General features: G+C 43.9%; 1 protein-coding gene across 5 annotated transcripts; it reads right to left on the bottom strand.

The window, feature by feature from the left end:
- Positions 1-1032: 1032 nt before the first annotated feature.
- On the bottom strand, positions 1033-16559 carry LOC119842912 (CMRF35-like molecule 3). 5 transcript variants are annotated; one of them, XM_038371697.2, is made up of 9 exons: positions 16365-16511; positions 13433-13571; positions 11649-11978; positions 10736-10850; positions 9976-9999; positions 9028-9137; positions 5040-5092; positions 3262-3399; positions 2329-2919 (listed from the first exon to the last, which is right to left on the bottom strand). In XM_038371697.2, the coding sequence occupies exons 1-9, from the start codon at positions 16380-16382 to the stop codon at positions 2770-2772; spliced, it is 1077 nt and encodes a 358-aa protein (XP_038227625.1). In that variant the 5' UTR covers positions 16383-16511; the 3' UTR covers positions 2329-2769. The 5 variants fall into 5 exon arrangements, with proteins under 5 accessions (XP_043353290.1, XP_038227624.1, XP_038227625.1 ...); XM_043497353.1 differs by lacking the exon at positions 16365-16511 and adding an exon at positions 14177-14193; XM_043497355.1 differs by lacking the exon at positions 9976-9999 and having other exon boundaries at positions 1033-2919; positions 13433-13561; positions 16308-16559.
- Positions 16560-17494: the final 935 nt, after the last annotated feature.

The following is a 17494-nucleotide window of genomic DNA, read 5'->3' on the forward strand; positions in this document are numbered from 1 at the left end:
CGGAGGGAATTTAGCCTACCACCACACCTGTGAGGTAGGGAAGTGTTCTATCTATTTTTCATGATGGAAACTGAAGCCCAGAGAGGTCACCTTTAGCTGTCTTGGTCACCTTGGGCATAGCACCCAGATCTCTTGACTCCCAGTGCTGGGCTTTAACCCATGAGCATCCTTCACTGCACTCCCATGGCCTGAAACGATGTCTAGAACTCCAGTGCAATATCAGGATGATGCTGATGCCCAGTGATTGCAAATTAGCTTACACTGGACCCCTCTCCAGGCATTTCCCAAAGTCTGGCCATTGACATGGACCCGCAGAAATGCTTAGCCATGCCACTCAAGTGTGTTGACAATTGGCTGTGCGGTTCTTGTTTATTTAGAGTTTAATAAAAAAAAAAGACACCTTTGTAAAGGCTCTAGAGACTTAATAAATGTTATCACGTAACATCTCCAGCTGCATTTAAAAGCAAACATTCAAACAGGAACAAAAAAATCAGCTCAGCAAACCCAATCTGGCTGTCCAGCTAGTCAACAGCAAACATTTCTTTCCACCCCTTTATTGTTCTGGGAACATATCCTCAACCCGCTTCACAAACCTTATCCAACATTGGTTTTTGCTGCATGCCCAGCAAGTCAAATTATAGTTCTTGTCACACAGAGTCATAGAAATGTAATGCTGGAAGAGACCTTGAGAAGTCAGCAAACCCAGCCCCCTGCCCTGAGACAGGACCAAGTAAACCTAGACCATCCCTGACAGGAGTTTGTCCAACCTATTCTTAAAAACTTCCAATGCTGGGGATTCCACAGCCTCCCTCGGTAACCTATTCCACTACTTAACTATCCGTGTAGTTTCCAACTATCTAACTTAAATCTCCCTTGCTCCAGATTAAGCCCATTTACTACTTGTCCTGCCTTCAGTGGACACGGAGAACAATTGATCACCGTCCTTTTCATAACAGCCCTTAACGTACTTGAAGACTGTTATTTGGTTCCCCATCTGCTTTTTTTTCCTCAAGACTAAACACATCTAGTGGTTTTAACCTTTCCTCAGAGGTGAGATTTTTCTAAACCTTTTATCATTTTTGTAGCTTTCTGGACTCTCTCCAGCTTGTACACCTCTTTCTTAAAGTGTGGCCCCCAGAACTGGACACAATGTCCAGCTTGGGGCTAACCAGTGCCAGGTAGAGTGGGACCATTATCTCTCGTGTCTTTCATACAACACTCCTGTTCTTACACCCCAGAATGATATTGGCCTAGTGTCCAAATTCTTTAGATGTGTCCCACAGGGTATTTCGGATCAAAGACAAAGACGTCCAAAAGAATGTCTGGCAATGGGCTCTCAATCGTTTCACTGTAACCTCTATAAAATGGGGGAATCCATGTGCCCTTCTTGTTCTAAGCCACTGTGCTAAAATGGGACTGGGGGTAAAAAGATTCCATCACAATTAACTCCATGCTGACTGGGAAAATGAAGGACAAAGCTGTTTTCTTCTGCCTCGTCTTCACAGTGTTATTTCCACACCCTCATCTCCCCAAGGTTCTATTCCTCAGCCTCCCTGAGACCCTCTTCCCCACCATCACCTCCAGCCAAATAGTTGTCTCATCATCCTGAGGTTCTAACCCCAGAACCAAGCTCCTTTGCACCAAGTGAGTTTTATGAGCAATTGTCATAAATATAAAGGGAAGGGTAAACACCTTTAAATCCCTCCTGACCAGAGGAAAAACCCTTTCACCTTAAAGGGTTAAGAAGCTAGGATAACCTTGCTGGCACCTACCAAATGACCAATGAGGAGACAAGGTACTTTCAAAGCTGGAGGTGGGGGAGAAACAAAGGGTTCTCTTGGTTTGTGTGATGCTTTTGCCGGGAACAGAACAGGAATGGAGATTTAGAACTTAGTAAGTAATCTAGCTAGATATGCATTAGATTCTGTTTTGTTTAAATGGCTGAGACAATAAGCTGTGCTGAATGGAATGTAGATTCCTGATTTTGTGTCTTTTTGTAACTTAAGGATTTGCCTAGAGGGATTCTCTATGTTTTGAATCTGATTACCCTGTAAGGTATTTACCATCCTGATTTTACAGAGGTGAATTCTTTTACTTTTTTTCTTCAATTAAAATTCTTCTTTTAAGAACCTGATTGCTTTTTCATTGTTCTTAAGATCCAAGGGTTTGGGTCTGTGTTCACCTATGCAAATTGGTGAGTATTTTTATCAAGCCTTCCCCAGGAAAGGGGGTGTAGGGTTTGGGAGTATTTGGTTTCCAAGTGGGCTCTTTCCTGCTTATATATCTGTTAGATGCTTGGTGGTGGCAGCGATAAAGTCCAAGGGCAAAAGTTAAAATAGTTTGTACCTTGGGGAATTTTTAACCTAAACTGGTAAAAATAAACTTAGGGGGTTTTCATCCAGGTCCCCACATCTGTACCCTAGAGTTCAGAGTGGGGAAGGAACCTTGACAGCAATTTATTTGGCATTGGAGCAGAGAGATGCCATAATGAGCACCAGAGGAATACCTCCAGCCCTCCAGGAACTGGAGCTACCAAGAATTTGTGCTGTTTCAAGCTGATGTCCAGGAAAAGAGAAGCATTTTGTAGCTGTTGTCCCCCAGTACATTTCTGAAGACAGTCATGCTGGAAGTGGGACCTCCCCACCACATCTTGCTGCTTGCAGATTGCTCAGCAGAAGCAGGGCAGAGGGAAATGCCCATCTGGAAGCTTTCATGGGACAGTAGGAAAATAAGGACAAACTGTTAAATATCCCATAAGTAGGAAGGGCTTCAGCCTGCAGCTTTTCTCCCACACTTTGCTTGATGACAAATCATGGGGGGACGGGGTGTGATTGGGCACCTATTGACGTAGGTGTCTTGCTGATCTGTGGCTGAGCAGTGCTCTGGGCCAGAAGAAACTGCTTCTCTCCCTCCTGAAACCTGAAATAAAGACACCATGAATCAGAGAGAAGAAACTACAAGAAGAGGAGATGGAGTAACTTGGAGCAGGTCCAGGCAGAAGACGAGAATGCTGCAAACCACAGCTGCTTCTTCCAAGTGACCCCTGGCTTTAATTAGGTTGTGCCTTGCTGAAGGGTTCACGAGTTGCTGCTGCTGAAAGGGCTGGTTAGTGGTAAGAAAGAGGAAGAGGGAAGGTTTTGCCCCTGAATTGGCGCAGATTCCCTTTTGGAACAGTGTCCTCCAGGCCTGGAAGCAGGGAGTCTCAGAATGGGGGAGTACACCCTCCAGCAGCAGTGTGCTGACACTGGGTTTTCTTCCTACCTGACTCCTCAGTGGGATGTTTTCATAGTCGGACACCGGATCGGCTGAGCTGGGCAGGTGCTGCTTGTTCATATAGATTGCCATCTGGCCAGTGGCAGCAGGATCTGATGCACTGAAGGGAAGGGTGTGCCCAGGATTCTGAAACAGACAAGGGAGGTGCTCAGAGCAAACAGGAAACTCTAAGGGACCCCTCTTACCAAAATGCCACACTGAGGAGCTAAAGGGGTGGGGTTGGCAGGAAGTGACTCCTTCCCTGTACTGCCCTAAGCTGCAGCCATGTTAAAAATGGCGCCCTTGCTGTCTGAGTCTAAATAATGACCCCTCCCACTCCACACTGGTTAATCAGCAGGGCTGGGAATTTCCTGCTAAAAGCACAAGTCTCTGAGGTGAGTGTGACCCAAGGAACTCTGGTGCCAACTTCCAGAGGGCACCAGGGGAGCAGAGGGTTTACAAAGATCTCCTGGGTCAGATATGTACACAGTTCACTGATGGGTGGCATGTGCCATCTCTGCCGAGCACCAGTTGCCCATTGATCCTCAATCATTGCACCTTGTGCGTGTGGATAGTATTGAAGGAGTTATGTATCTATACAGAAATTACATTCATAAGGGCTTGGAATTAAGACAGGTCACCAGCAGGTGACACCTCGGAGATGTTCCTTGCAGGCAGGAGGTAACACACACCTCTCTCCCTGTCTGCCCATTTGGATACTGCGTATCGTATGCTGCACACTGTCTGCCTATTTACACCCAGAGCTGGGGAGGACTGAGAAGTCTACCAGCGAGGAAATCCACGTGAACAAACAAACAGCTGGGGGAGGGAAGTGTCCTGTTTATGAATAAAGACAAAGGGTTGTCTCTTAGAGTACAAAGTGACACATTGGATCCTTCACCTGGGAGGCAAACTAACAGCGTGCTTGGCTCATGAAAGGGGAACACAGCCAACCTCGTTGTAAAGCGCTGTACAGATTTAGGGTGAGCAACACTCTACGAGACATGAGAGGAGCTTGTTCATTAAGTCTAGGCTCTAGAATGCGTTAGGATTTTGTTTTATGTGTAACCGTTTGTTTCCAATACCTCCGCTTGCTATTCCTTGAATTTCTCTGCTTTGTTAAATAAGCTTCTCTAAACGCTGTTTGTTCAGTGGAGCGGTGACCTGAGGTGGAACTGGCCAGCTGGGGTGTGTTGCTGTTTGGAAGTATTGAATCTATGAGCACAAGTCTCCAGCGAATCAGGGGCTGGACACTCCAGGGAGATGCTTGGAGGGTTCAAGGTTTGGGTTGTACCTACCGCTAACCTGTAGCAGAACAGTGAGGCCTGTGGGGCCTAGAAGGGAGGGCTTATGTTGCCTGTGGCTGGTGGAGTTGGGGAGCTGACCCACGACAGGCAAACAGGGTTTCTTCATGCTAAGGACAAGGGGTAGCGAGGTGCCCCCACAATCGTGGGTACCGTCAGAAAGCGTCACACTGAGCTACAATAGTAACTCCCTTAGTTGGTAGGGGTAGCACGTGCTTAACTTCTTATGTGAACCAGCCACTAGAGGGAAACAGACACCTTCTGTGCTAGTGTAGATTGACTCGGCTATGGCATTATACCTTTCCTAGGACTTAGTAGCACTAAGTGAATGGTGAAGGTGTGTCACCTTTTCAGGGGCTCAGTAATGTGTGAAATACTCTAAACTCAGAGAGCCACTGACAATCTACTATTCTATCCTGTATACGTTATTGTACGGAACTAATCACCATTGTATCTGAGCACCTACCCGAAAGCCTATTTTACCTTGTTATAGAGATAGACGTTCTTATCCTTTTGTCCTGGTGTGTCCTCAAGGGCTGAAATAATCAAAAACAGGAAATATATCAAGCTGATGTAAAGCTATTTTTATTTATGGCTAGGCCTTTCTAAGGCACTTGTTGCAGTAGTATCCTGCACCCTAGATGCAATGTCAGGGAAGCAAAGCCTTCCTAGGACCAAGTGTTACTACTATCTCCATCTGGGAGCTTTTGGAAAGGAATTCGTCAACCATTTGACTGTGTGTGTATGTAACTCACTGGGGGACCGTCCTGTGTCAATGTGGACCCAGCTTTTTAGCTCTAAATGAACCAGATCAGCTTTCAAGGCCAAACACAGACCCAGCCCTCTGGATCAGTTCTGCAAGTGGTGCACAGATCCATAGTGCTTTGCAGCGCCCAGGGAAAGTGGTAGCGTCAGCTCCTTGGTGGACTACACTCCTGCTCCCATGGCTCATGGGAGCCTCTCATTACCAACACCATGAGGTTAGGGCTCTGTGGATGGGTCTGGCAAGGAGAGACATTCCCAGTGTCTTTTTGGAGATCTCCAAGTCTCTGGGAACAGTTTCCTTTTAAGGATTAGCAGTTTGGCCCAGAAGTTATTTAGTTATTAAGTTATTTAGGCTCCTAATTTGTTAGAAACCTAAATTCCTTTGAGGATCTGGACCTTTCTGCTTTGAGAATTCCTTTTTCATGCAGCATGCAAATGAAAGACAGAGCTACAGATGGGGGTGAAAGATCAGTAATATTTCTCTGTGTCTAACCGGCTGCTGCAGCATTCCTGCGGATCTCTTCCCAGAATTAGAAAAAAAAAAAGAGAGAGAACCCTGTAGCTGTACCCCCACAAGGGGGGCTAACGGTGCAGTGTGGCTGAAGCTCAGCTGAAGTTGAGAGGGAAGATTAGAATTGTCCAATAAAATGTGATATTCTAGGCTTCATTTACATGCAAAAATTGCCCCAGTTTAAAGTAAATTAGGTCAAAACCCAATTTAGATAAACAAGGGCAGAACTCTGGGTAGACTCGTATTTCAGTATGAGAACGACTTGCTTCAGTTTAGCTTAAGTGAATACGAAACTGGCTTAAACTAAATCCATATAAGCCACTCTTAAACTGAAATAAATAAATCATTGTGGAAAATGTGGAAATGGCAGAGGTGCTTAATGACTTCTTTGTTTCGGTTTTCACCAAGAAGGTTGGTGCTGATTGGACTTCTAACAGTGAATGCCAGTGAAAATGAGGTAGGATCAGAAGAGACTAAAATATCGAAAGAACAAGTTAAAAATTACTTGGACAGATTAGATGTCTTCAAGTCACCAGGGCCTGAAGAAATACATCCCAGAATACTCAAGGAGCTGACTGAGGAGATAGATATCTGAGCCATTAGCGATTATCTTTGAAAAGTCATGGAAGACGGGAGAGATTCCAGAAGACTACAAAAGGGCAAATATCATGCCAATCTATAAGAACGGAAATAAGGACAACCCAAGGAATTACAGATAGTCAGCTTAACTTCTGTACCCAGAAATGACAGGTTTCAGAGTAGCAGCCATGTTAGTCTGTAACTGCAAAAAGAAAAAGAGGACTTGTGGCACCTTAGAGACTAACAAATTTATTTGAGCATAAGCTTTCATGAGCTCACTTCATCAGATGCATTCAGTGGAAAATACAGTGGAAAATTCAGTGGAAAGTGGAAAGTACCCAGAAAGATAATGGAGCAAATAATTAAGCAATCAATTTGCAAACATCTAGCAGAATAATAAGGTGATAAGTAACAGCACGGTTTTATCAAAAACAAATAGTGTCAAACCAACCTGATAGTTTTCTTTAACAGGGAAACAAGCCTTGTGCATAGGGGGAAGCGGTAGTGTATCTTGACTTTAGTAAAGCTTTTGATACTGTTTCACATGATCTTCTCATAAACAAACTAAGGAAATGCAACCTAGATGGAGCTATTCTAAGGTGGGTGCAAAACTGATTGGAAAACCTTCCCAGAGAGTAGTTATCAGTGGTTCACAGTCATGCTGGAAGGGCATAACGAGTGGGGTCTCACAGGGATCAGTTCTGGGTCTGGTTCTGTTCAATATCTTCATCGGTGATTTAGATAATGGCATACAGAGTACACTTAGAAAGTTTGCAGACGATACCAAGCTGGGAGGCGCTGCAAGTGCTTTGGAGGATAGAATTAAAATTCAAAATGATCTGGACAAACTGGAGAAATGATCTAAAGTAAATAGGATGAAATTCAATAAGGACAAATGCAAAGTACTCCACTTAGGAAGGAACAATCAGTTGCACACATACAAAATGGGAAATGACTGTCTAGGAAGGAGTACTGTGGAAAGGGATCTGAGGGTCATAGTGGACCACAAGCTAAATATGAGTCAACAGTGTAATGCTGTTGCAAAAAAAGCAAACATCATTCTGGGATGTATTAGTAGGAGTGTTGTAAGCAAGACATAAGAAGTAATTCTTTTGCTCTACTCCGTGCTGATTAGGCCTCGACTGGAATATTGTGTCCAGTACTTGATGCCACATTTCAGGAAGGATGATCATGTGGACAAATTGGAGAGAGTCCAGAGAAGAGCGACAAAAATGATTACAAGTTTAGAAAACATGACCTATGAGGGAAGATTGAAAAAATTGGGTTTGTTTAGTCTGGAAAAGAGAAGACTGAGAGGGGACACGATAACAGTTTTCAAGCATGTAAAATGTTGTTACAAGAAGGAGGAAGAAAAATTGTTGTTCTTAACCTCTGAGGATAGGACAAGAAGCAATGGGCTTAAACTGCAGCAAGGGACGTTTAAGTTGGACATTAGGAAAAATTCCAAACTGTCAAGGTGGTTAAGCACTGGAATAAATTGCCTAGGGAGTTTGTGGAGTCTCCATCACTGGAGATTTTTAAGAGCAGGTCAGACAAACACCTGTCAGGGATGGTACAGATAATATTTAGTCCTGCCTTGCGTGCAGGGGACTGGACTAGATGCCCTCTCAAGGTCCCTTCCAGTTCTATGACTGTGTTATTTGTATTATCATAGGGTCTAGGAGCACCAGTCATGACTAAGGACCCCCGTTGTGCTAGGTGCAATACAAACACAGAACAAAGAGACTCAAAGAGCTTACAAACTAAATAGAAGACACGGGACAACAGATGGGTTCTGACAGACAGGGGAGGACTGGGAAACTCTGTGACAATAGTTGCCAGCATGATAGGCCACAGTCTCCACACACCAGCAGCCTTATAAATAAATAATAAAATAAATGTCTAGAGACTTTGCTCCAGTTTAGCTAAATCATGTCTTGACCCAATTTAAGTTAAACTGGTGCAGCTTTCTCATGCAGCAGCGGCCCCAGTGTTGGTTCGGTTGTTTTTGCTGAGGTGATGGAGGAAAAGTCTTTGTCAGCTATTTCCGTTATTAGTACCCATCAGAACCTGGCAAGCCCAGCTGCAGCTGATTGGAAGTCACAGAATTACCAGAACCTGAAGTAGCATGCGGCTTGTGGGGTAGATAGCTTTGCAGGAAAAGCTGGGAATCACTACAGGCCAGAGGAACAGTTCTTAGAAGCAGCTGATGAAATCAGGTAATCAAGGGGAATTTGTTTCTTTTGCTGAATGTTAATGAATCTTATTTAAACAGCTGATTTCTACTTGGTCAGAAACAACTGGTTTGTTTGCTTTTTAACTAGCCAGCTCCTGTATCTAGCCTGAGCTAGGTACTTGCTCCATCACTGTGGCTGGAGATGTGTGATAGCGGGGGCTGGGTGTGCTGTGGGGATCTACCAGTTTGTACAGCCATGCGACCTGCTGCATGGAGTAACTGACAAAGTACGTGGGGTGAATTTAGAGAGTGTCTGTCTTGTGCTGTTATTTTTGCGGACAGGAACAGTATGATCCTTAGGAAGGAAGCAAAATAATTGGGCTGCACCATCCGGAGAGTGAAGTGACACTTACTAGCAAAATTGATCAGAGAATTTTTACCTTTGCTCCTCCTCTGTGATGCTCTTCTAAACTTTACAGCAATGAACACAATCAAAAGTAGAACCAACAGGATGGATGGGATCAGGATATGGAGGACGAGGTTTGATATACTAGGCGAAGGAGAAGAGCATGTTTATTTCTACCCTTAACGATTACACTTTTTGTTATATAAAGAATAGACATATATCTTGCTCCCCTCTCAAGTTGTTTGAAGGGGTGAGTAAGTATTAGGCAACCCCTATCTGTTTTTACAGATGGGAAACTGAGGCACAAGTACAGTGACTTGCTTCAAAGTAGCACATTGAGTGAGTTGCAGAACTGAGGCTAACACCTAACACCTTGCTATGCTGGATTTCAGCATCAAACTGAATAAACAGAAACCATTCTGCAAAGGAAAATTTGGCAAACTAACTAGCAGTCCTAGCTCTCCTCTTTGCACAGCAGGGTTTAAATGTGTACTAGGGCCTAGGTCTTTAAAGACATTTAGATGTCTCTCTCTCCCTGACCTCAATGAGAGTTAAGCACCTAAACACATCTGAGGATCTAGGCCCAGGTGACCAGAGACATGAGTTTGCTGGCCTCAGCATAGTGCCTAACAAGGGTCTGAAGTCAACAAAAACCTACAGAGTGCAACAGCAGTGGGCATGATTGTAGTGACCTTAACAGGGCCTCTGTGGTTGGCACTTTAAAAACAAACTCTTTTTATTGATTAAATTGACTTAATTAAATGATCAGGTTAAAACTGTCAGACTATTTTCAGCTGAGCTAGGGTAAAACCCCTGTTCTGTTTAGGGATGGCAGTGTTACCTAGTGGTTAGAGCCCTGGACCCATCAGCATCAGGAGACCTGGGTTCTATTCCTGGCTCTGCCACTGGCCTGCTGGCTGACCCTGAGCAAGTCATGTCACCTCCGTCTCCCCATCTACAAAATGGTGTTAATGATACTGACCTCCTTTTTAAAGTGCCTGGAGATCTGTGGAGGAAAAGTGTTCAATGTTGTTATTCTATTAGAGACTTGCACTGCATCTTTTGCCATGAATTTTTGACTTTTCTGATTAAAAAGTTAGACACAATCATACAGAATGCGGAGTCACACACAGCCCTTCCAGTGCTGGGGTTTGTCAACTGCTTCTGCCACAGTGTGAAGGAAACAATGGACAACAACTTCAAGATGAAAATTTCAGATATTCTGTAATGTGATTGACATGTTCAGTATATCTCCCTGCCTGACTGGAAAGCCCAATAGAATAGCAAGAGTCCTGCAGGTCAGATGTGAGGGGAAATGCAGTGCTAGCACTTTAAAATTGGACCATGTCAGGCTGGAAGAGTGGTGAGTGTGTGTGGGGGGGGGAAGAGTGTTTTGCTTTCTTTTTGTTTGCAAGTGTGGGCTTGTTACAATATAATGCAATGGAATTCACCTTGCAGGGCAGAAAATAGTTTGCAGGACAGGAAGGACTGTATAGCAGCAGGACTGTCTGGCCCTGACTTGGATGATAAATGCCCTATCTCAACTTGTAAACTCAGCTAAAAATCTCTCCGTGACCTGTGAGTTCTAGAATCCTACATGCTGCGTGAGTTTGACTTAAAGCCTTGGCATCTGTAAGGATGGTAGCCCTGACTTCGGAGGGCTGTGTAGAAACCCCAAATCTGCCATAGAGCTTGGTGAAAGGAGACCTCACAGTGCCTCTAGCATGAGTTTGGGCACTCACCCGGTAGGAGCATCACTACTGTTAAAGGAGGAGGTGGATTTTTCCACTTCAGTCCATGGGGAGGTGGCAACAGTCAGGTCCTTTTCTGGAGTCGTCGGTGGTGAGGTAGGAACAGCTGCAAATTAAGGCAGACAGAGCTGTATTACCACACCCTTGTTTATCGATTTCCTGTTCGAGATGGCACCTGCCTTCATGGTGGCTGGGCTATTAAAGCTCCTTGATGTGTGTACGAGCTAGGCCATTGCAAGTGGAGAAAGGGGGGGGGGTGTTTTAACACAGTAGCTGTAATTCTGTATCCTACTTCAACCGCTGATGGCCCCCAGTGAGATAACGTAGCTTTGCAGTATGCCAAATAAAGGAAGCTGAGGGACAAGACTGGAGTTGGACTGAGTTCTTGGGGAGCTAAGTGGAAGAGGTTTGGGGAGGGAACTCCAACAATATTGAGGGACTGGGGAGAGTGAGCGAGACTTGGCTTCCCCTGCAGGGATCAGTGATGGCAGCAGAGGTAGGAAATGAGACAGAACTATTCCAACAAGAGCACATGGTGTTTAAATGCCTCATCTTGCATTATTGGCCAACAAGTGAGCAGATAGGCCCTGGCTTCTCCTCCCCTTCCTTGTGTACCTCTATCTCAGTCCATATTCTTCCCCACTCCATTTGGATAGGAACATGGGAATCAGCACACTGAGTCAAATAAACTGTCCCTCTAGCCAGGGAGACTCTGGGAACTTGGGAATTGTGGTTCACTGATTGTTACCTGCCAGGCGAGGTTTCAACTGGCAGAGTCCTCAGGAGTGTACTGGCCAGACAGACAAGCTGGTGTGCCAGGGCGCTGACTCCTAGTTTAGCAGCAGCCACATTGCTCACGGTGCTGGGTGACTGGCACAACACATCACACCCTTGAAGGACCTACCTGGGAAAACAGACACGTTGACAGCGAACATGTCGTCAAAGCTGCTCTTCTCTATCCCGCACCAGTAAACATCCTGGTCGCCCAGTGCCAGGCTCTCCATGATCACAGTGAACGTGCACTGTGTGTGATTGTCTTGGATGGAGACTCTGTCCCCTGCCACCTCTGCCTCTGAACTGTTGGTCTGAACAGCTATGGAGCAGGAAAACCACTTTTCTCCTCTGCACCAGTATTTCTTATAGTTCTGGTACACCTCGTTGTACTGACACTGCACAGACACCGACCCTCCCACGGGGCCGCTCACCTCCCTAGGGCCGGTCAGAGCCCAACAGCCTGCAAAAGACAGAATTGCTTTTGTTGCTTCCCTGCTGAGCAAAAACCAGTGACAAAGAGACACACTTCAGAACTAGTTAGCCATATCAACCTTTTGTGCATGGATATTCCTGTGTGGAAGGAAACAGCTACTTTGTGGTGGATCTAAGGTGGTGAAAGCTGATAGACTGGGCCATAGGAGATCTGGGTCCAAGTCCCCAGTCCTCCACAGACTCTTTGTGTGACCCGGGACAACTTTCTTCACCTCTCTCTGCTTTAGTTCCCTTGGGGATAATAGTGCTTTCCTGCCTCACAGGGGTATTGTGAGGATCGGTTTCACAAGAAATGTTTTGGTGGCCTCAGAGTGCAGCCACCAATTCTTGCTGGGGGCCGTTCTGACACTTTTTCCTAAAGTACTTAATTAACTTTAGGAAAAACAAATAAATATTTACATATCCATGTGCAAATCATTGTAATTCATTTAGGTAGGTTTTTATTGCAGACTCAATAATAAAAATAATGTACAGTTGTCTCTATTCTTTACTGGACCTAGATAGAATAGAAACAAATCAGGTGCTTTACATGTTCTTGTCTTTTGCTGTTGTTTCTTTTGCTTGTTTGGTTCCTTTTTTTAAGACTTGCCAGCTAGGAAATCTGTTTTTGTGAAAAGTGATATCTGTATGTTTGTTAACACTACTTTACTTCTCATCTCCCCCCTGCCCTCCCCCACCCCAAAAAATCATGACATTGTTCTCCTTTTGTGGCTTTTCAGATAGAAATACTCACTGCATTGGTCAGGTTTGTCAGATGTGTCTAAGTGACTTAGGAGCCCAAGTTCCAGTGCCTTTCAGACCCACTTGTTCTCTTGCATCACGTGTGTGACATTGAAAACCCGACCTTACAATACTATTTAAAAAGCAAGCAAACAAAAAATAGGTGCATAACTGGTCTGTATCCCACTTGGAAGAGACTGCACTGGGGACGTTACTACCATCTGCAGAGCACTTGATTGCAGTGAAATTCCTTCTCAAACCAACTTGCCACATGGGGGTTGAGGGAGGAGAGGAAAATGTGTTAAGGGAAGTTAGAGGACAATCCTCCAGAGCCATCGGTGGCAGGGAAGGGTACAATTATTAGACTTGGGGGAGGTAATTCCTCCCCCTATCTAAATGGGAAAACTGTAGTACTAAGGTCCCTGGTTTGTGAGATCTTCCAAACCACTTCAACCCACTGCAGCATTGAAATGTTTTGGCTTTTATATAGGACATTTTCTCCAGGGCCATGAGGATTCCTGTAGGTTGGCTTTAAACAAGGACATTCTCTCCTGTTATCTGTTCAAACCTGTGCTTAACGTCAGGCATTTGGGTGGGGGACCTGAGGGCAGAAATGCTTAGCAGTCATAGCTCCTATTGCTCCAACGGGAGCAGATCTGCCTCCTGGGTCTATTTCTATTGACCTAAAAAATCCTGTCTCACCTGGGAATAGAATCCAAGCCTGGACAAGGAAACTCCTCATGGTCCTGGTTCTTTCTTCAGACAGCAGAATGTGGACTATCAGCATCTCTGGTGTGGTCTCAATGAAGGCAGGACTCTGTTTTCTCGAATCTAAAATGTACTGATGAATGGATTTAATTTCAGATTTCCTTTCTCTTGACAGTTTCATTTCCTCCTAAACTGGTGGCAGCTGAATTATCTCATTCTGTGGGGGTGGCTTTTTTAGAATGTGTCATTTCAACCGCCTTTATTCAGGGAAAACCAGATCCGTGTGATGTTTCTGTTTCACAGTCAGTCAAAGTCTAATTCTTAACTCCTGCACCCCTCCCAGAATGGAACATCTCAAAGTGCCCTCAAAGCACAAGTTTCCAGGGCTATCCAATGCCTAAAATGAGATACAAAGTGGATGGATGGTTTTAGATTTAATAACCCTCAAGAAACCTAAAAATATGGGCCTGATCCTGTGGGGCGCTAAGCATCAGCACCTTTAATTCCTGTTAGTCTGTGGGAGTTGAAGGCACCCATTGCAGAGACTGCTTACACCTAGTAGGATCAGACTCAATATAGAGAGAAGGCAAATGTACTAAAAGTCAACGCCACCACTAAAAATAAGCTGTCTTTGCTATATTCTTAATGGGCTGGACTCTGCTTTCTCTTATACTCCAGCAGGCCATTCATCAAATTTGCCTAGTGAGTAGAATGTGAGAAGTGAATGGAGGTGAATACCTGGCTGCACACATGATGTCGCCAGGAGGGCTTCAGCTTTCTCAACCATGAGATGCTGCTCTGAGAAACAGGAGAGATGGGGCCCACCTATCAAGGAAGGGAGGAGTATCTGCAGAGACAGAATGGTCATAAATCTTCTATCAAAAAGCTTCGTTGATGGAAAATGGCTTTTTGAGGGGAAAGAATTTTTTCCATACATTTCTGTTTTCATCACAATTGTTTGGGTTTTCATAAAAATATTGAAATTTTCTACGTTCAGAAGCTGAATGCTTGGGGGCTTTATTTTGGTGAAAACATAAAAAATTTCAACAAAAATGAGAATTTGTTTTTGCATCGGTTGTGCAGGGGGATAATTTCCTGACCCTCTCTCGTGGTGTATCTCTCTCTGTATCTAAAGTGTTCAGAACTTCATTGTAATGATATTGTACAGGAACATCTGTCTCCTGCTCTGTAACCAAAGTAACACAGTGGAGGGACGGACTCTACTTAAACTGCATTAACCACAATAGTATTAGTGCCTCGTTGTTGTCTTTGCTGTCAACACAACCATTAAAAGTAAGAGGAAACCTCATGAACACAGTTGGGTTCCTGTCAAGGTTCCTTCCCCACTCTGAACTCTAGGGTACAGATGTGGGGACCTGCATGAAAACCTCCTAAGCTTATTTTTACCATCTTAGGTTAAAACGTTAAAACTATTTTAACTTTTGCCCTTGGACTTTATCGCTGCCACCACCAAACGTCTAACAGATATATAACTGGGAAAGAGCCCATTTGGAAACATCTTTCCCCACAAAATCCTCCCAAACCCTACACCCCCTTTCCTGGGGAAGGCTTGATAAAAATACTCACCAATTTGCATACGTGAACACAGACCCAAACCCTTGGATCTTAAGAACAATGAAAAAGCAATCAGGTTCTTAAAAGAAGAATTTTAATAGAAGAAAAAGTAAAAGAATCACCTCTGTAAAATCAGGATGGTAAATACCTTACAGGGTAATTAGATTCAAAACAAAGAGAATCCCTCTAAGCAAAACCTTAAGTTACAAAAAGACACAAAAACAGGAATCTATATTCCATTCAGCACAACTTATTTTCTCAGCCATTTAAAGAAAACAGAATCTAACACATATCTATCTAGATGACTTACTAAGTTCTAAGACTCCATTCCTGTTCTGTTCCCGGCAAAAGCATCACACAGACAGAGAGAGAAAGAGACTTTGTTTCTCCCTCCCCCCAGATTTTGAAAGTATCTTGTCTCCTCATTGGTCATTTTGGTCAGGTGCCAGCGAGGTTATCTTAGCTTCTTAACCCTTTACAGGTGAAAGGGTTTTTCCTCTGGCCAGGAGGGATTTTAAAGGTGTTTACCCTTCCCTTTATATTTATGACAGTTCCAAACAACCATGCATTTACTAACTATATACAACACCGAGCTATATATACGCTTCTGTTATAGAAGTCAGGGAGACCCATGTGAGGTCTCCCCACTATTTAAAGGGATACTGCCCAATTCCTGTACACCTACATGCACTAGAATTCCAGCTGTATGTGATCATCATTCCCTTATAACTCTCACCCGATGCTGGGTTAATAATCTAGTTGCAGCCCTGCACATCAACTGTCTTTATGAAAATTCTCCCTTACTGTGACATTCCCCAGGTACAACCTGAACTGCTGTGTTCCCTCAATTCTCCAACCTGGGGCACCTTTTAAATTGCTTCACTGTGAGAGCAACCACTCCTGGTTTGCTCACACCCAGCCTCCAGCATGAAAATCACTCTCAGGTATATTATATGCGTGCTATGCCAGCCACTCATGAATTCCACTACAGGGAAACATCAGCAAACTCCCAGTCCCAGACTTTCCCCCAAAAATGTGTTTTGCACTTCCCAGCACTCTCCTGGACAATACAAGCTCATATAAAGCCCGTCGTTTATCAATAGAAAATCCTATGCACAAATCCTGTCATCCCAAATGGAGTGTCCCAAATGCTTCAATCCAAACACACTGGTTTAGAAAAACATTTTTATTGACTACAGAAGGAAAGATCTTAATGATCACAAGTAACGAAATATAAAAGTCAGCATTGGTTACAAAGAAATAAAAGGTAAAATGCAACTAATACGTAACATACCAGGCTAAATGAATTCAAAGCAAAGCTTTCTCTCATCGCATGCTTTTTAAGACTTACTGGCTTGATGCCTTTCATCCTGGACCTCTCCTCCTGTCCAGTGCTCCTTTCCTTATCCTTCGGGTATTGTTGATGCTGTTAGCAGAGAGAAAGGGAGGAAGAAAACCTTTGGCGCATTTGCCTTCTCCTCTTATAGCCATTTCTGTTTTGCAAGAATTCATCTTCAGCTGAGATTCAGGAAACAGAAGGTCTGAGGAAATAGGAAACCCGAGCTGTTTGTTTGTCAAAATGTAGATTTCTCACTCACATCCTTTTTCCTGCCACAGAAGAAGAGGCCATCTGATTTTGTTAACAACTGGCTGAGGCATCAATTTGCCTTTTGTCTGTGAGGACTTGGAACACATCTCAGGAAAGTTATGCAATAAGATCTTGTAACTTTACATACAATGTTGCCACCCATATTTTATTTGATGATCAGCAGATTATGAGCTTGCAAATGATACCTCGCAAAGCATACTTTATACAAAAATTATCATGTCTTGCAGAAATGGTGAACATAAGGGTATAGACTGTCACACTTACCCACTCCACTGGAGACTTAGGTTGTTAGTATAGTGCAGAAATTACATGTTGAGTTCATTCTGGTGCACCAAAGAAGGAACTCAAATTCCACAAGAAAAGTCTCAAGTTCTAGAAATCTAGGGCTGTATCTGTTAACGGGAAGTAGTGTGGTTGTGTGAAATGCAATGTCAGTACTTTCTGCATTAGCTGCAAAATTCCTTTTTCAAAACCAGAACAACAACCCCAAAACAAAACCAAACACAAAGGAGTTTTCCCTTCTAATTGGAGAAGTGCGGAACACACCACCTGGCAGTCTATCATACCTGTATCACATTTCATTTCTATAAGCATGGCCCACTGGTATTCTGCACCTGCTGTTCCTTCCCACCAACCCATATTCTAGAACCTAAACTTTCATTTAAAAAAGAAAACCCTTCCTATTTCCAGCCTTTATGGTTGCAGAGAACTTTTGAAAACATGAGCCAAAGTATAAACTGATACAGCAGTGTGAGAAGGCAGCCTGAAAGAATAGCTCACATGTGAGCTGCCATATTGATTGCAATCTGATGTTAATTCTGAAACCTAATGGTGGCATAATGTCAAAGTGTTTCTGCTCTTCTTTACTACAC

This window comes from Dermochelys coriacea, chromosome 14, assembly GCF_009764565.3.
Source record: "Dermochelys coriacea isolate rDerCor1 chromosome 14, rDerCor1.pri.v4, whole genome shotgun sequence".
Lineage (NCBI taxonomy): Eukaryota > Metazoa > Chordata > Testudines > Dermochelyidae > Dermochelys > Dermochelys coriacea.